We start from the raw sequence: 17,637 nt of genomic DNA on the forward strand, positions 1-17,637 counted from the left end.
AGGAGAAGTTCCCTTCATCGATTATTCAGCTTGTATACTGGGATTTCAGTGACTTTGCAATAACCAGTTTGAACAAACTGCTGCTGCTGCTTGATTCTGGACGTCAGGGTTTTTAAAGATGTTTGAACAAACTAGTTTAGGATTAAATATTTACATTTATTCATCTTTTATTTTTGAGTTGACATGATCAGAAATAAAGAGCAGGTTGATTCTTTAGGTCCAATACACATGGTCAGGCCGTTTTATTTAAAAAGCACACATGTCATACACAGGGGCAGATTCAAGGTGCTGAACTGGTGACATTGGAAACAACATAGAGAGTAAATAAAAAATCTCATTATAAAATAAATTGAAAGTGAGATCAATTGAAAAAGGGGTAAAGAAATAAAAAAAGGTAACAATCAGTAAAATTATAGAAATAAAATAGATAGAAATATGTTAAACAACTTAATGATGGAATGATGAAATAATTTAGTAAAATAATTAATCTGAATAACGACAATCTGGATTTAAAAAGCTTTTAGGAGTAGTGTGTTGTTCACAATCTGGATAAATGCTAATACCTTTTATGATAAAATGGAAAAAACCAAGCAGCTATTAGAAAACTATTTTTTATTTCAACCAATGTTAGATCTGAATTCATTTTCATCAAGCAGGCTTTGATTCTAAAACTAAATCAAACAATTAACAAGTGATATATATGTAAATGTTAAAGTCCTGTGGTCGTTGTGGTTCCTTCTCTCTTCTCTCAGGGGAAGTTGGTGAAGTACTTCAGCCGCCAGTTGTCCTGTAAGTGCAAAGTGGCCTTAGAGGAGCGCAGTGCGGAGCTGGAGGACTTCCCTCGCCTCTGCCACTGGTTCCGCATCGTCAACCTGAGGAAGGAGGTCACGCAGGTGAGATTTCCAACTACCACCCTTTTTTTTTTCATGAATATGTCAGATATCTTACCAAAAGTTATGCAGAAAGTTTTCGTGTGAATTCCTACGAAAATGATCAGCGGGTCGGCAGCTGCCTGGTTTCATCATGGGTTCGTAGGAAATACTACGAAAAGTAATGTGATAGAATTAGTGTGAAATCCACGTAATCGTGAGGCTGGGGACACATGACCAATGCGCCATATTATATATATTACAATTACAATAAAATGTTGTTATCATTTAAATGTGTTTTTGATCAAATCTGAAGAGGGAACATGTGCTTTTTATTTTCATAATCTTCTTTCAGATGGTGTGTTTTCTTTAACTCTAAAAATAGCGATATTTGATGTGATCACTCAAATCATAAATCTGGTAACTGATATTAATATTATAACCAAGAGACACAAAAACTTAAAAAAATATCTTTCTCATCCCTTTTAGTGTTACTTGGTAAATAGTGACAGAATGAATGAAAGTCTGGTTTTCTTTGGCAGAAACAAACTTACTGACCCAGGACTTTAGTTCTTATGCATTATTATTGCTCCTGTGTTATAAACTGCATGTCCTCTATGAGGCTGGTCGTATGAGTCACAGATGATATTTAAGCAATTTTATAGTGTATATACACAAGTCCACATTAAGTGTAATCAGTGGATAAGATACTGTCACCCTTTGTTGATATTTGAGGACAAAGTGAGACATTTTTAAACTTCAAACCAAATGTTGGATATACTGCTAAAGATGTGTCTATCTCTGTGTGTGTGTGTCTGCGTGTGTGCGTGTCTCTCTATGTGTGTGTGTCTGTGTGTGTGTCTGTGTGTGTGTCTTTGTGTGTTTGTTTGTCTGTGTGTGTGTGCTGCAGGAGATGAGCCCAGGCGAGGTGACCCTGGAGGGTCTGCTGGACATGAGCGAGGAGCAGGTGTGTGAGCTGCTGCAGAAGTTTGGTGCCAACGAAGAAGAGTGTGCCCGACTCAACGCCTCCCTCTCCTGCCTCGGAAAGGCCCACCAGCTCGGTGAGGGACGCACACACACACACACACACACACACACATGGATGAGCTCATTGACTTATAATAACGTTAATCTTAATAAATCAAATTGTGTGTTACCTTTGTGATTTTTGCTAGATTTTCCAGGCTTTATTTAAATAACTTTTTTTTTAAATAGATTATAAATATTTTATCTTCACTTTTCTCACCAAAGTGAGGTTTTGTTTAACAATTACACAGTTTGAAGCAGAGACTAAAAATGATCTGTGGTGCATTCAAAGACTTTCTGCTGTTTCAGACTTCAGAACTTGCTGCTGGACAGAAACTTATTATTGTCATCAACTGACTTTTCTTTTTGAATTAGATATTATTCAGTAGATTGCTGAGAGAAAAAGAGACGACTGATAAGATGAATCTATCTTAAACCTTTACATCAGCATGTCTATGTTACTTTGAGGAAATAACACAGTGAGTTTCATCACTTAACACAAATAATTTTGTTTTACTGCATTAAATCCTACGGCTGTGTTGAAAGTAGGAAAATCAGACACGGTTAACAAAGACGTAAACTTTTTACATTTTGTAGTTCAACACCCAGATCTGTATTCTTATAATAATGTGGTGCTGATGTGACAGAAGATAACATATTTAGTTGTAAATTTAGCTAAAGAATCATTTAACAAGATGCTTCAATTTCCTCAGGGGAAATAAACCGAGTTAATAAACAATCAACAACAGAATGTCAGATTATTTATGTTCAGACTGATGTGTTTGTGGCAGTGAAAACTATAATAAACCATAATCCACTCTTTATTTATCATCAACATTTACGAAGTGCTGTGAATTAGAGGTTTTAATCTGGTTAGATCTTAACTTGACCCTGTGTTTTTAATTCTCCTCCATGAAATCACCTATCAAAAGATTGTGCACGTTTCTATCCAGCAGGTGGAGCTGTTCAGCCACAGTCGTTCAGTCGTTCAGTCTCTGTCTCTAGCTTGAATAAAACTTGAAATCAATGTTCATCACTTCAACACCAGAACTCTTCCCAGAAATAAAACTTTATTAACATCGTAAACATCGTACAAAAGTAAGATCTAAGTTTATTAATATTTCCTCTTTTTTTGTTCCTTGAGATGTAGAGACATTTTTCCTCTCCTTTGTACCGCGGTTCCCCACCAGGTGGCGGTAGAGACCGTAAACATATTCTTAGTCTCTCAGATTGCTGCTACTGCAATGATACACAGGACCCAGAAGGGGGCAGTAGAGCCTAGCTAAAACTGCGTTGAGGGGTTTAGTAACAACCTTTACTGTTTGATAACACACACACACACACACACACACACAAACACACACACTAACAGATGTTCTTTGAAACAGACGGTTCTTCTGAATTATTGAGTAAATTAACTTGATGAATAGTTTTTTTCTTCCGTGAGCCTTCAATAAAACAGAGATTTACTTATATAGACTATTTTTATTAGAGGAGAATTTAAATCAGAGTTTTGTATTTTATAACATTTTCTATGAATGTAGTGAAAAACTCATAGGACACTCAGAACACAACCAGTGAGTGTGCAGGTGCTGAGCTCCACAGCTCCTCTGCTGCTCTACTGGTCCCTGCACTCTTTTGTCTGACAGGGTGGGGTCAGACACTTCACTCTTATCTTTCTGCACCAGTGGTTTCACTGGAGATGGTGGATATTGTGAAAGAGAGACTGACAGGTGTCCCCCCCGACAGAGTCCGTCAGCTGGTCCCAGCCGGGTTCAGACCTGTCAGGCCTCAGACGTCTCTGTCCAGGACTTTAACTGTGTCCCCTAGACTGTCAATAAAAATGGACGACGTGACATTGGCCAAGTGCCTTGATCTCCCCCTAGTGGCTGGCTGCAGTATACATCATCGGTAGTTCCTATATTAGAAGGACGTAGGATCGAGTTCATGTTTCTGGTAGTTTTGGTTTTAATCAGTTATTTGATGCCTTGAGAACAAGATGAAACCTCACTGACTTCCAGGCCCATGTGTTGGTGGGCCCTCGATACCGTGGCTCCACCCCCCTCCTGCTCTTTTTAAAATCGGTTAAAGAGTTCAAAACCCTCTGGTGTGAGGCAGCCCTTTGATACCGTGCACTTACCTTGTGAATGCCGACTGGAGGAGCCGGAGATCGAACCACCCACGTTCTCTTTCGTGGGCACCCCCCCCTCCCCGTCTCTACCTCCTGAGCCACAGGTGCTCTGAAAATGACAACATGTCATATGATTGTTATTCTGGGAGAACTGGGAGTTCAGTGAAAGCAACAAAAAGATAAAGGAACAGAATTAAAGAGCGTTAATGCAGCAGGTGAATCAAACCAAAGAGAATATGTAACAGTGAATATTTCTCTATTTTCACAGTTACGTTTAGTTTGTATAGTTGTGAGTGTAAAAGTGAATTCCACCCTTCCTGCCCGGATAAGAGGTCGTCCTCCCGAAGCCCTCGACACCCCCCCCCCCCCCCCCCCCTCTCCCTGCATCATGCCCTTTCTATGAGCGGCCCTTTCTCAGAAATCCACGTTTGATTTCCAACAGTTGATTCATGGCTGAGATTGACAGTTGGTTCTTGACCCGTCTAAAGAACGAAACCCCTCGCTGGCTGCTCTCGCTCAGTTGTCATGGAGACATCTCCATTGTCCTCACTGTGCAGAACTTTGAAAACTGGGAATCGAGATGGAACCAGTGTCTCTGGAGGTGGACGTGCTCCCTCCTCCATCTTTCATAGGATTGTTGTTCAAAAATCAATTTGAAGTATTTTTTTTGTAACATGCCACCGTCATGGCAGTTTTTTTATGGATTAATACCTGAACCTAGAGCTTTGTAAACCTGAGTGCAACCTGACTAATGCAAAGGTTTGTGTTTGTGCTGTATAACAATTCAAACTTATTATTACAGATCAATATGAATTTTCCTAGATTTCCTCGAGAATAATTTAAGGATCTTGAAAACACATTTTAGTTTGTCTAGTGACAAGTATTAAGACAAATGTAAAAAGATGTCATATCTTTTTATAGTATTTTCATGTAATACCCAAAGAAAAACACATTACCATGTATAATAGGCATTCATTCTCGGGCCTGCTCTGACCCACAATGCCACAGTCCCTCCATCCCATATTAATTCTGGTCATGGGACCCAGTGAGCTTTCTCATTAAAATGAACCAAATCAACAAATCAAAGCAAAACCCATTTAATTTACATACACTTCCCTCTTTAAGGTAATTAATCCCATTTGAATCACTTTCTAACTCTGTATGAACTGACGACAGAAACAATCATTCAAATGAAGCTAGTTACAATGGAGAAGATGGTCTTTAAACAGATAGAAGTTATGATCCCCTCCTAAAACCAAACTTCCAGCATCACTGTCAACCTCTTTCCCTCCTTCCTCCTTCCTCCTTCCTCCGTGTTCATCATCCCCTCCTCTGCCTCTCTTCCTCCTCGCCCGTCGCCTCCACCGACTCTCCCATCATCTCCCTCCCCTCGCTCTCTCCTGCTCTCCAAACGCAGGCTCTGGCCACACAGAAGCCACTAATGGGCTCTCCAACAGGGTGGGGGTGTGGGAGGGGGGGGGAGATGTGTGAATGCGCGACAGCAACATCGCCGCCACTACACACCTGCACAGAGCGTGGAGAGGAGCACTCAGCCCAGAGAGAAGCACAGGGTGTGCGGCCGCATTCTTCCTGTTCTCATGGAGCTCGGTGAGGGAGACGAGTTGTGTAGCTCGGAAACTCGGCCACATCTACACATCTGTGTGTCGGAGGGTTGGTTTGTCAGCATATATGCAAGAGAAGAAGTGCACGAGCAATATAAACACTTATTTTTCTCCTAAAAATCTGGAGGTTGTTGCAAAAGTGCAGATAGAGTCCAGCAGCAGGAGTGAAAGCAGAACGAGGGATTTTCAGATTTATCCACATGCTCTTTCAAAGAAGATCTGTTGCACTGGTTTATGAGTCATGAGGAATTAATGCTTAAAACTGGCAGACAAGGACATTTGCATACTTCCCCGTCCCCTGCATCGCACAACCGGAGAAACACAACGAGGGAATGTATGTTGCGGCACTGTGCTGCTGCTGTAATGGCGGAGGAAGGAAACTAATGCAAGTTAATAGAATTTTTTTCACTACAGGCTCTTGGGATTGCGGTCCGCCAGTTGCAACGAGGATGAGTCATACAATTCGGAGGCAGCCGGTCGGTTCTTTGTGCCGCAATATACACACATTAGCCAGCCCGCCCCTGTAGACAACTCCACACACAGAGAGGCACTACACAAACACACACACACACACAACATTTTCATACAGACAATATCTTTAATACAAGTTATTTTGTTATCAGGCTAATAGCAGGACAGGTTGCCACGCTACCTCTCGGCTGAAATCCTTGACAGCCCAAGACCCCGTGCCTCGCTCTCTGAGACGGCTCCACACGCAAATACAAACACCTAATTGGCTTCAAATGCCATCAGCGAGAAAAGGAAAACCAAGAAACGCCTGAGGGGGGAAAGGGAAAGAATATGCGAGCGAGGGAAATTGGAGGAGGAGAGGAAAGGCGAGAGGGGGTGGTGGGGGAGGAAGGACGATGAATAACATGATAAAGAGGCAGCGGCGACAGGAGGTGAAGCAGCAACATGGTCACGCCGAGAAGAAAGGAGCAGATGCAACAGGGAAGGAAAGACACCAGAAGAAGCATTGACCGAACCCCCCCGACCCCCGTCTTCCTGAGCACCTGTGGGTGGTCCTCATTGGCTGTTTGCTAATTAGCAGCGTCTAACTTTGCGTCCCACTGACTCACACGGCGAGGACGTCCACAGGCCCTGTCCTCAGAAGAGTGGAGATTAGAAAGGGGGGGGGGGGGCAGTGCGTGTAGTGAACGCAGCGTTTGCCCTTTTCCGCCAAATCCTGTTTACAGTGAGATTCTGTCCCAGTGGCATTTCACATTTCACTGCCATTTAGCCCGAAGAAGCGACACATCCATCCAGAGGTAATTACTCCAATTATGAGGCAGATTATCTGCCTTTCTCAAAACTCCACTAATAGCGTGAGTGTCAGTCCCGAGTGCGTCAGGTGCGTTGTGCAGATGAAGGGTTTTACAGGAGAGGGGGGAAAGTGTTTCTGAAGTTATGCACGTGTCAAATATTTATCAATCTTGGTCTATGAGGATTTGTTTGGGGGTAAACAGCGTATTTATTTCACAATATTGACACCAGGTCGTAACTTCTGAACGCCACAAGAAAATGAAGGTGTCATTCTGGACATGTCGAAGCAGAGGTGGACAATATATTACTCTCTCACTGGAAACCCAGTGGATATACTGGTTCACCATATATTGTCCACCTTTGTGAAATGTACTGTCCACTGCAACAGAGAGGAAGACAAAGGACAAGTTTTTCAAGGGGCAATCCACTGTCCACGGTACATGAGCACACACTGTTTCCCCTCCAAACCTGTAGACCTGCTTTGGTCATTTGTTCTTTCCCCACTGGTTAATTTATAGAAAAAGGTGATATCACATAATTCAAATGCCATCAGGATTGAGCTTCGTTTCAATCATCAAAAAATTTGGTTGATTGTATATTGTCAATGAAATCAAATGAAACTTCACAAACAGCTTGACATTTCTCCAACTATTTAAAGACATAGTCTGAAGCAATTCTTCATGAAAAGGTCTAAAAATGGCCGGATCTATGTTAGAATATATATGAATGTTTAATAAGAGTTGCAGACTGATCACCTCAGTAGAGTTTTATCTCAGTTTTGTTCTCCACCAGCTCCTAAAGGAAACTCCGGGCTCTGCAGCAGCTATACATGCTTCAGCAGCTACTGTGTCTTTCTGCTGATAGTTGCTTAGCTGGAATCCAACAGTTGTTTCTCGAGCCTCTTCACAGAAAGCAGCTGCCTGTCCTCTCTGTGAACGATGTTGAAGAGCGTTGTGAGATTTAAGCGAAACAAAGCGAAGCTGCAGAGTTGCAGAAAAACAAAAAGCAGTTAGCTGAGAAAAAAGCCTGTCATCCTCCAGAAGTCGTGATAGATTACCAGACTCAAAGTATTTTAAGTTTTTGTATCAAAGCTCTCAAACAAAAAAGCAACTTTCAAAAACTCCCTCTCCAACAAGAGAAAGTCACAGATCTCAAAGGGCCAATGATCAGTCTGGGTTCTTCATCCAGTCTCTTCCCTGACTCCTCTGCTTATCGAGAGGATTTGAAATGAGAAATTCACAAGTCAGGTCCTGGTTCTGTTGCTGAAGCAGTTGCTAAGATACTGGTAGGCTTGATGAATGGACTCATTACTTGAAGCAACAGTTTCATAAGCGTGACTCGAGTTCATCGCTGAGCTCGCCGAGGAAGTTCATTTCGGTCTCAGCTTGATGAACACTGTCAGAAGCATTTTTTTTTTTTAATAAGTGAGGCTCGTTCGTGGTAGAATATAAATACAAATAAGAGGGAAACTCATCATTTGAATCTAAGGTGATTGGTTGACATTTTCAAACATCATCCAGTGAGATTTTCACCGGGAGATCTGCTCAGAACCAGATCGGCTCCCTGTTTGCCTCCAATCTGTGACCTCAGCCTCACTGAGATGAATTCAGGAGGAGTCGATTTACACCCACATAGTTTGGTCTGCAACTACAGACCTGAAGTCAGAATCATAAGATACCACGGTCCAGTTCACTGGATCGAACTGTAATCCGACTCGGACCAAAAGAGGGGATTTTGGTCCGGATAGAGCTGAACCGTGGATTTGGTTTGTTTGTTTGAAAAACTTTTTTTTGGGATAGTTTCCGGAGCAATTGCAGGAAGTTAAGACGGCATTGAACAGTAGCAGAAGATCAGAAGCTGGCAGGATTGCTGAGCTTCACCTCTGACGGTATTTTGTGCAGTCAAACTGGTGTTGAGTACCGCAGCTGGACCAGGTCACTCGTTTTCTCCACTCAAACAGAAAGACTGCCTTTTCAATCTATTTAATATGATGGCCAATTGATCACAAGCTGACATCAGAGGGAGCAGCTCCCTCACCTCGCAGCCCAATTAGTGCGTTTACCCCGATGTCTGGTTTCCATCTCTGCCGATCTGAGCTGGAGCCGATTAATACCTGTGTGGTTGAACTCTGCAGCAGAGATTGAGTTCTGGGTTCCAGGGGTTTTAATGGATTTTCCACCAGAGGAAGACATGAACCTCTGTCGAGCTGAAGTTGAGTCTTGCTGAGTGGCCTGTGGTTTTATTCCTGCTAATCAAGGAGGCTCGATCCGGCGTCCTCCTCGTCCTCTCCCTCATGTGGGGATGAGCACTCTCTCAGAGCCCACTCGTCCATCCTGCATCCTGAAACTGCTTCTGAAGGGGTTGTAAGGGTGGAGATGTCAGCCTCTTAACACAGGTTCAGGGACAAGTGTGTGTGTGTGTGTGTGTGTGTGTGTGTGTGGTTGTCAGGCAGCGACACCGAGGGCAGAGTGTCAGTGACAGCGGGACTGGAAACACCCCACTGTCTAATATCCATGAGTGTGAAGAGGCAGCTGTCGACAGGCCATTGATATTCATGTGACTTCAGGAACATCAATCACTGTTAGGAATGACAGGTGTTGTCATCTTCAACTCGAAGCCCTGAAGTTTCACATGTCACGGAAACAAACTGAAGGAGGAAAGGAGCCGGGCGTCATATCGGCCTGAAACCAGCTGGTTTCCATGACAAATAATAACGAGCTTCACTTATAAGAAGCTTCAGCTGCAGAGCACAGCATGAGGAGCCATGAAATTCAATATCATGCAATGTTTGTTTGTTAGAAGCATGACTTTTCAACATATCAGTAACCTCTATTTTTACAACTGTCCACTGATTTAACACTTAAACATTGTTTGGATTCATGGAAATACAATCGATGCTTTAGAACCGATGACTTATTCCATGTTTTTTATTACCACTGTCAAATAGCAACTGAGCTGCAATGCCCCCTAAAGGCCCCTAGGTTTAAATATGTACCTTATTTTCTGTTTGGTTGAGTTGAAGCCTCAAACATTTAAGAATGTAAAAGTTTTAGTCTTTTGTTGCTTGTTCTCGGTATTAACATCTTTGAAAAACAGTGCAGCACATAAGTGTAACGACAATTGTTGGCCTGAGAAGAATTTTTCAGGTTTTTCCAGAATTTGAAAATGATTCTCAATGAACCAGTTGCAGAGGTGATGACGTTTCTAACAAGTGACCGACACAAATCTGAAAACAATAAAGAATACAAACATCTGAGGATGAATGAATGTGAACTCAAACTCCGAATAACGTCCAGACCACATTTCCCCGGACATTTTCCGGAGTTCACATCTGACAACAGATCATTTAATGTGTTAATAGTCCAGAACACAATCCAACATGAGCTTTAGTGGAAGAAAACCTGCACTCATGATGCCAGATACCTTTTTTTTTTAAATGTAAGAACCCTGAGTCAGGACGAAGGAAAAATATTTGAAAACTCGTGTACATTTGGTCCCTGGTGTCTCCGCAGCCGTCTCCTCCCACAACGCGTCGTTCCTCGTGGCCTCCTCATAACATCACCGAATGGGAACGGCTGTAGGCTTTTTGTTTCCCATCATGTTTTTCCACTTCCTCTGGGACCTTTTTTTAAAAGAGATATTTTCCTCCTGGTTCATTTGATCTCGCTGGTGTTGATATTATGTTTGAAGTTTGTGTTTTCAGATGAATTTAAATCCTCAGAGACAACGTCACACACGGGGAAGAAAAGTAATGACACCCACAAAAAAAAAACATGGTGCAGGGTTGTTGACAGAGATTTACATTCACATTTTGTTTTCGAGCGTGTCGGGTCGATCTTGTGCAGACTGAGATATTTCACCCGGGATCGATTCCAGCAACATGTTTGGTAACTGCAGATAGAAAGAGAAGAAGAACCCTGTGGTGCTATCTCAGCTGTGTCTCCACCGGGTCAATAAACACATTGTTTTTTGTTTCTTTCCTCAAGAACAACTTGAGGAGGATAAATTGCACAGTAACGGAGGTAAAGTATTGTCATCTGAGCTCGAGAACACACTCATCCTGGCTGCTCACCCTCAAGTGTCTCGCCTCTCTGCCGCTCTTTCCTTCTCATTCAGCAGAAAGTTTAGTTTGGGTGGATGTCGGCTCGTGTTATGACTCATGCAGCTTCGCCCTGTTCTGTCGTGGCGCACGCTTCCATCTCTCCGCCTTTTCGCTCCATCAATTCATGCTTTTTGGGCATATTTGAACACCTCCGCTCCACTAATACGCTCCCATCAGATAACAGCAGAGTTAATTATTCATTGCCCCAATTGAACGCATTTGCCGGTCCTACCTGTCTCCGCCTGCTGCCGGGATTACTCTTACTGCTCCCATCAAGAAGTCCGCCAGTTAATGGATGTTTTAGTATTAAGAGCATGTCAAGAAGCAATTTAATTTAACTGGAAACACGATACTGCACACAGACGTTCATCCACATTATCAAAAAACATGTTTTCTCACTCAGCGCGAGTGCTATCTACACATTCAGACAGGTCTGTGTTTTAATTGCCCAGGTTTCTCCCGAGTGCTCTCACAGTCACTGCTGGTATATCTAAATTAAATTTAACAGCAGCCTCTGTTTTGACACTTTCAACAGTTTTCAGAGAGAGTCACTCGTCGGGAGAAAGTAGTTCCGATGAGTAGCTCTCGGGAATTGAGTGACCGGGAGATTGTTACTTTTTCAAATATCATGTTTGAAAAGCTGCAAGGAACATTGGGACCCCCCCCCCGAGCAACTAATGGATCCTTCCTATCCCAACATATCCCAGGAATCAATGCACTTCGGGGATTAACTGTTTTTAAAATAAAATCCAGCCGAATTGAGACAAGACCTAATCTCATGGAAAAACAGTTTTTCACTGAAGTGCAATGATCAGTGGTAATAAGGCTGAACTCACTCCTCAGTAGAAAGAAGTTCCAGTGGGTAGGTTTTTGGATCTAAGCGACAGGGACGTTGTTTCTGGAAAGTTAAAAAGACATTTCCAGAAAAGCAGCATGGAACATAAACAAGTCTTAGAGAGAGCAACTCAAAACCTGGGCAAACAAAACCAAAAAATCATTTGCATGGTTCAATACTTCTACAGATAAGTGAGAAAATCTGTTCTTTCATATTGTGAACCTCTTCATATTCATTTGACATCACTGGCAGCGGTTGTGTTGACTTTAACAATAATGCTTATATCTTGACTCCTCCCACAGGGAGCCAGGCGAAGCAGGACTGGTCCATCCAGTGGCCCACGTCTGAATCAGGCAAGGAAAACACTCCGGTGTGCCAGCCCGAGGTCAGTCAGTGGATCCGCTACCAGCTGTCCCAAAGCCCCCAGGTCCAATCCAAGTACAACCAGCACATGTGCCACAGCCCCCAGGCCCTGGCCCCCCCCTTGTACGTCGATCGGCTGACCGTCGACAGCTCCGCCACCGGGCTCTACCCCTCCCTGGACTTCGGTCAACGCTCCCTGCCCCCGTCTCCCCGCCAGAGGCACTTTGGCCACACGCCTCCTCGGACTCCCCTGGTCATCAACACCATGACCCCACCGGGCACGCCTCCCATGCGGCGGAGGAACAAAGTGAAAGCCCCGGGGACGCCGCCTCCGCCCAGCCGCAAACTCATCCACCTGCTGCCGGGCTTCACCGCACTGCACCGCAGCAAATCCCATGAGTTCCAGCTGGGCAACCGTGTTGATGACACACAGACACCAAAGTAAGTGGCGGCCATTTTGGAGCTTTGTGTGTTCACGTCATGACACAAACCACATTGAGATGTAAACACAACATGTCTTGTAAGTGCGTCGCTCCCAAATTGATGATAGGAAGAAAAACAACAGAATTCTCAGTAATTAATGTTTTTCTGAGGTTTGTTTACATGTGTGAGCTTTTTAAACAAAATCATTCATTTAATTTAGTCCTTAAAACAAATTCATTAAGCTCTGGTTTCTATTTGTAATTTCAATGAATCACATAATTGATTGCAAATGAGGCCTTTAATGTTTGTGTATCTAATTGAGTTGTGAGTTCAGGCCTCTCCAGTCACTAAAGCAATTTGAATTTGACAAACATTTCTCCGTTCTCCTGTTTACTTAACAAACATAAATGTGCATTGTTTACCTCTTTCAAATAACTACTCTGATGAATAAATCTAGAGTAAATAGTGATAAAGAAATACTCTGACACTAAATAATACTAGTATAAATATGTCAAAAACTATAGTAGTTACATTTCAGAAAAATAGCTAATTTCCTTTATCGTATTATTAGATAGTTGTAATTATTGATATGGAAGTACAAGAGCATTTTATTTATTTGTTCAGGGTTGTTTAACCTTTAATGCTTCATATTTTTTAAATCTTAAATCCTTCAAAGTGACCAATAATCCCAGTTTTCAAATAAATATACTGGAGGAATAAGGTATAATATTCACCTCAGGATTATAGTGAAGTAGAAATGTAAAGTAGCATTAAATGGAAATACACATGTAAAGTAGAAATACCTCTAAATTGCACTTACTTGTAGCTACTGGGTATTAAGAGACACCTCATTGGTTTGAGCTAAAACACAATGTGTATCTATGACAGGATGATCAGTAGGTGCACAAATAAACTTTGAGATACAACTGGATAGAAAGTCTTAAAAGCCAAAGTTTGCTTTTCTAATCATGTCCTGTGTTGTTCTTCGGGGCTACATGCTTCTTATTGCACAAATTTGTTTCACTGTCAAAACTATCTTGTTTATAAAGTTTCTTAGAGACAATATTCCGAGTTAGCGCTGGTCACTCAATTTCAGCAAATGACCCGCCTGCAGCGAACGTCCAGAGACTTCCTTCCTCCTCCTGCCCTTTACTCCCATCTGATTCAAGCCAGAAAGTTCGGGCTCCAACTTTTCCCTTCCTGCAGTTTTACCACAACACAATCTCCCACCGGTGCCCCATCAGATTAATTCCCAGGAGGGCATCATTGCCCATAAAGAACCAACAGGCTGTCGGTGGAGATAAGGGGCCGTGGGGCCGAGTTCCTGCCCGGCCGGGCCTGTGTCTGGTGCTATGCTGATCGGATTTGGCCACAAACAGGGTCCGGCCCTGGTTGGTAATCAGGAACCAGAGTCTGCCTCGGGAGAGTTGCTCTCATTCTGATAATGCCATTAGAGGACAGTGTCCTATCACTGCTACACTTGGTAAGTTAATATTTGGGAGTTGTCCTCTGCGACGGCCATCTGGGTTGTAGTCGGCGTGTGCTCGGCTGTGGACAGGGCTGCATCCTCATGTGTGTGTGTGCGGTGTGAGGAGTGGATCGTGGCTGCAGTGAATGGGCCTAGAACGGCATTAGGGCATTGATTACCGGTCCCTGAGCACTGATAGACTGCAGGCTGCGAGTCGAGCCCCTCTAATCAATGGCCTGTGTGTGTCTGTGTGTGTGTGTGTGTGTGTGTGTGTTTGGAAACGTTGCTAGTCATCGAGACGGGGCAGAGCTGCCGGCCTCTCTGGTCGCCAAGTGCCTCTCATGATGCATCATAATTGGCTGGAGGACGGTGCTGGCAAGCTTCAGGCCGGTGGTTCAGTTCTGGCGCGAGGCGCTCGGACCTGTTTGTGTCTGCACGAGGGAATCGGCCTCGTTTGAAAGTTGGCATCTGGTTTTATTCCTTTACGAGACTAAATACCTGAAGTTAAAAGCTTTTCATGTTTCTGCCGTGTTACATTCTGTTACACACGGAACGATTCTGGGTTATTGAGGCTGTTTTTCTGGGTTTGATATAAAGGGAGTTGTGTCGTTTTGTGTAACCCAGCTGCTGGTTTAGTGGTTGGATCGGTGATCGTCATGTTTGACCTGACATAAAGAGGTCTCAGGTGATAGAATGGGTTGTCCACCACCCAGAGCATCAGTGGTTCGATTCCCCAACTCCTTCAGGCCACAGGAGAAAGGGGCAAGACACTAAACTCCAAATTCTTCTCTCGGATGATATGCGGCACGAGCAGCGGATGGAATATTAAACACATTTAATTGGATTAAATTAACTCGGCGTTGGTTTGGTCCAACAGTTTCCCAGCGCTGTGTTTGAAAACTTCCCTGATTGGTTCATTGATTGGGTAATTTTCAGATTGTTTTTCCTCAGGATATTTTTGGATGAAAAATAACTTACAAACATTTCACCGCAGATTTCTTTTAACATTTCATACTTTCACTACTTCTCTGTGATTCCCTGCTCCGTCCACAGGATGCATAATTCCCCCTGTCACCAACCGCAGGATTTTAATAAGCTCCCCGTGCTCCTTCAGGTCCTCGTTTTTTCTCGGTTAATTGCCTGGCTCTGCGGCACGGACACAATAACCAGAGATTACCCTCTGACCCCGAGAGACATTCTTCTCCATTTACCTTAATGAGATATACCTGGATATTTAATTATCACTGCAACACAAAGAGCTGAATCTGCAGGAATGTCAAATAAAAATAGTGACGGAAAATTGAGGTTTGATTTCACAACTGATAGAAACAATTTACTATTTGTTTCAGAAACATTCAACTAGTTTCGATAACTTTTTTAACGAAATATGAATTTAATTTAATTGTTTTCTGCTTTGAAAATGAGATGAAACTTTATCAGTAGAGTTCTATAGTAAAGTTGATTTGAGTATTGAGAATTAAGTCAAAATGATTTAGGTACATATAAAAATTATAGGTGACGATTGAAGTAAGTTTCAAATAAGCAAATAACATCAGACAGTAAAACTAAACCTTAACAAAAGTAGCAGGAAGTAGAAATGATTCACATGATATTGAACATAATGATGAAATAACTGTGATATTTCACATACTACTCATGAGGTACTAATATTTGCACTTCTATTGGTTATACTGTGTTATTTTCCAGTGTATTTTCTCATGTCATAGTCACTACAATGTGTTTTGGGCTAAATACACTCTAAAAGGTATTTGTCAAAGATGGCACAATTATCTTTTGTCCCTTAAATGGGCTGTAAGCGTTTAACAGCCTTTCAAAATGATAATAACCTCCATTTGAATATTAATTCATCCTCAGCTGTGAGATGTTGGTTTTTCAGAAATTGTACAAGAGTGTTTCTGTAATCACGCTCGGAAAATTGATTCCGGTTTTCTTCCTACTTAAAAAAACAAACAGAAAAAACAGGACAAACACTTTTGTGTGTCTGTTCCCTGGTCTTCTGTTTATAGATCTCTGCTGGTTGGTTTAATGTGTTTTTCTTTCTGCCCGTTTCCCTCCCGCCCCAGAAATAATGAGCAAATTGCCTCTTTACACCGATTGCTTCAGTAATATCTACATATCCAAGAAAAATCTCACCCCGAGATGAAACAGCTGCCAATTTTGTAAGTCGCGCTGAATGAATCGAGAAAAAAAATACAAATCTTTCATCTGTGTGGGAGAATTTCTCACCACCTGTCATGTGCCAGTGCAAATGTTATAATTTACATTTCACATTAAATTGTGTTTTAGAAGCGATTTGTTTCTATTCCTACAGAGACATGTGGGTCTGTTCAGGTCGGTTTGTAAGATTCTCAAATCTCTTTCAGCCACTTTGGCCCCGGGTCATCGTGAGGTCATTGTTATTGGCTTCTGTATTTTATAAGTGAGAGGGGAAGGGCAGAAGGGAAATAACTAAGAGATAAACAACAACAACAACAACATTGCTCATACAGAACCTTTCAAAAGAGATGTCAAGAAGTGCTTCACAAAGATGGACAAAAAACGTCCGTCCAACGTGCATGATAAATTAAATCGTGTATCTTCCCCCAAATCTTACAATCCTTTTTTGGGGGCCCTCCCACCAAGTTTCCGACTAACAAACAAACAAACAACTAAACAAACAATCAACTAAACAAACGGAAACCTGAGAAAAACAGTAGGTACTGTAATGCAACATTAAAACAAAAAAAAATTATCATTTCAAATTGAAGATTATTAATGATTAAGCTCAGTTAAAGGTCATGGTAAAATAAAAGTAAAAACAATTTGTCGTTGAAATCCATTTTTTACAGTGAGAGGTGATTTACGACGCTCACCCTCAGACTTCAGCCTCGGTGAAGACAACAAATATCACATTCATATCACAGGAAGTCATTTACTTTAGAAAATATTGCTTGATGAAAGAGAAACATGAAAAGGAATAAAGGTTTCCTTGATATGAAACGCCCCCCCCCCCCCCCCCCCCCCCCACACACGGCTTGCAAACCTGAAACCACATCAAAATTGAATTACTGGGAAACTCATCAATAACCTCTTGAGTCTGGCTTTTTGATCCATTAGATATAGAAGCACAATTTCAGCCAATCACGTCTGTTTAAACTCCTCCGGTGGTTCTGCAGATGTTGTGACCCGGGTCTGCTGGGAGCAATAGAGGAAGCAGCAAACATCAGATACAGGAGACGGGCTGTTGTCTCTGTTTCCTACGCACGGCAAACATCGGTGTCTCGTCACGACGGCCGCTCCATAACCTCCACCGCGGAGTTATTACTGCAGCCATGATGACGAAGGTCCCCGAAGACGAGCGAAGTGGAAACGACACGCTGCTTGTTTCCTGCTTTCAGCGGATGGTCAATGTTTGTGTGTTTTATCCATCGTGACGGCGACAATGGTCCTTTCATCAGAACACAACTGCTCGCTGGGCTTCTCCCCTTACAGACTCTCAGCCACATATCTGAAAGAGAAAGAGACAATAGCATAA

The 17,637-nt window shown here is 42.5% G+C and overlaps 1 protein-coding gene across 1 annotated transcript in view; it reads left to right on the forward strand.

The window, feature by feature from the left end:
- Positions 1 to 17,637, forward strand: part of ksr2 (kinase suppressor of ras 2) — a 78,335-nt gene that overhangs the window by 7,828 nt on the left and 52,870 nt on the right. The window contains exons 2-5 of the mRNA XM_062379531.1: positions 753 to 893; positions 1,780 to 1,930; positions 10,898 to 10,933; positions 12,151 to 12,652. Coding sequence (XP_062235515.1) covers positions 753 to 893; positions 1,780 to 1,930; positions 10,898 to 10,933; positions 12,151 to 12,652 — 830 coding nt within the window. The remainder of the gene's footprint in view (positions 1 to 752; positions 894 to 1,779; positions 1,931 to 10,897; positions 10,934 to 12,150; positions 12,653 to 17,637) is intronic.

The sequence above is a fragment of the Platichthys flesus genome, chromosome 3, assembly GCF_949316205.1.
Source record: "Platichthys flesus chromosome 3, fPlaFle2.1, whole genome shotgun sequence".
Lineage (NCBI taxonomy): Eukaryota > Metazoa > Chordata > Actinopteri > Pleuronectiformes > Pleuronectidae > Platichthys > Platichthys flesus.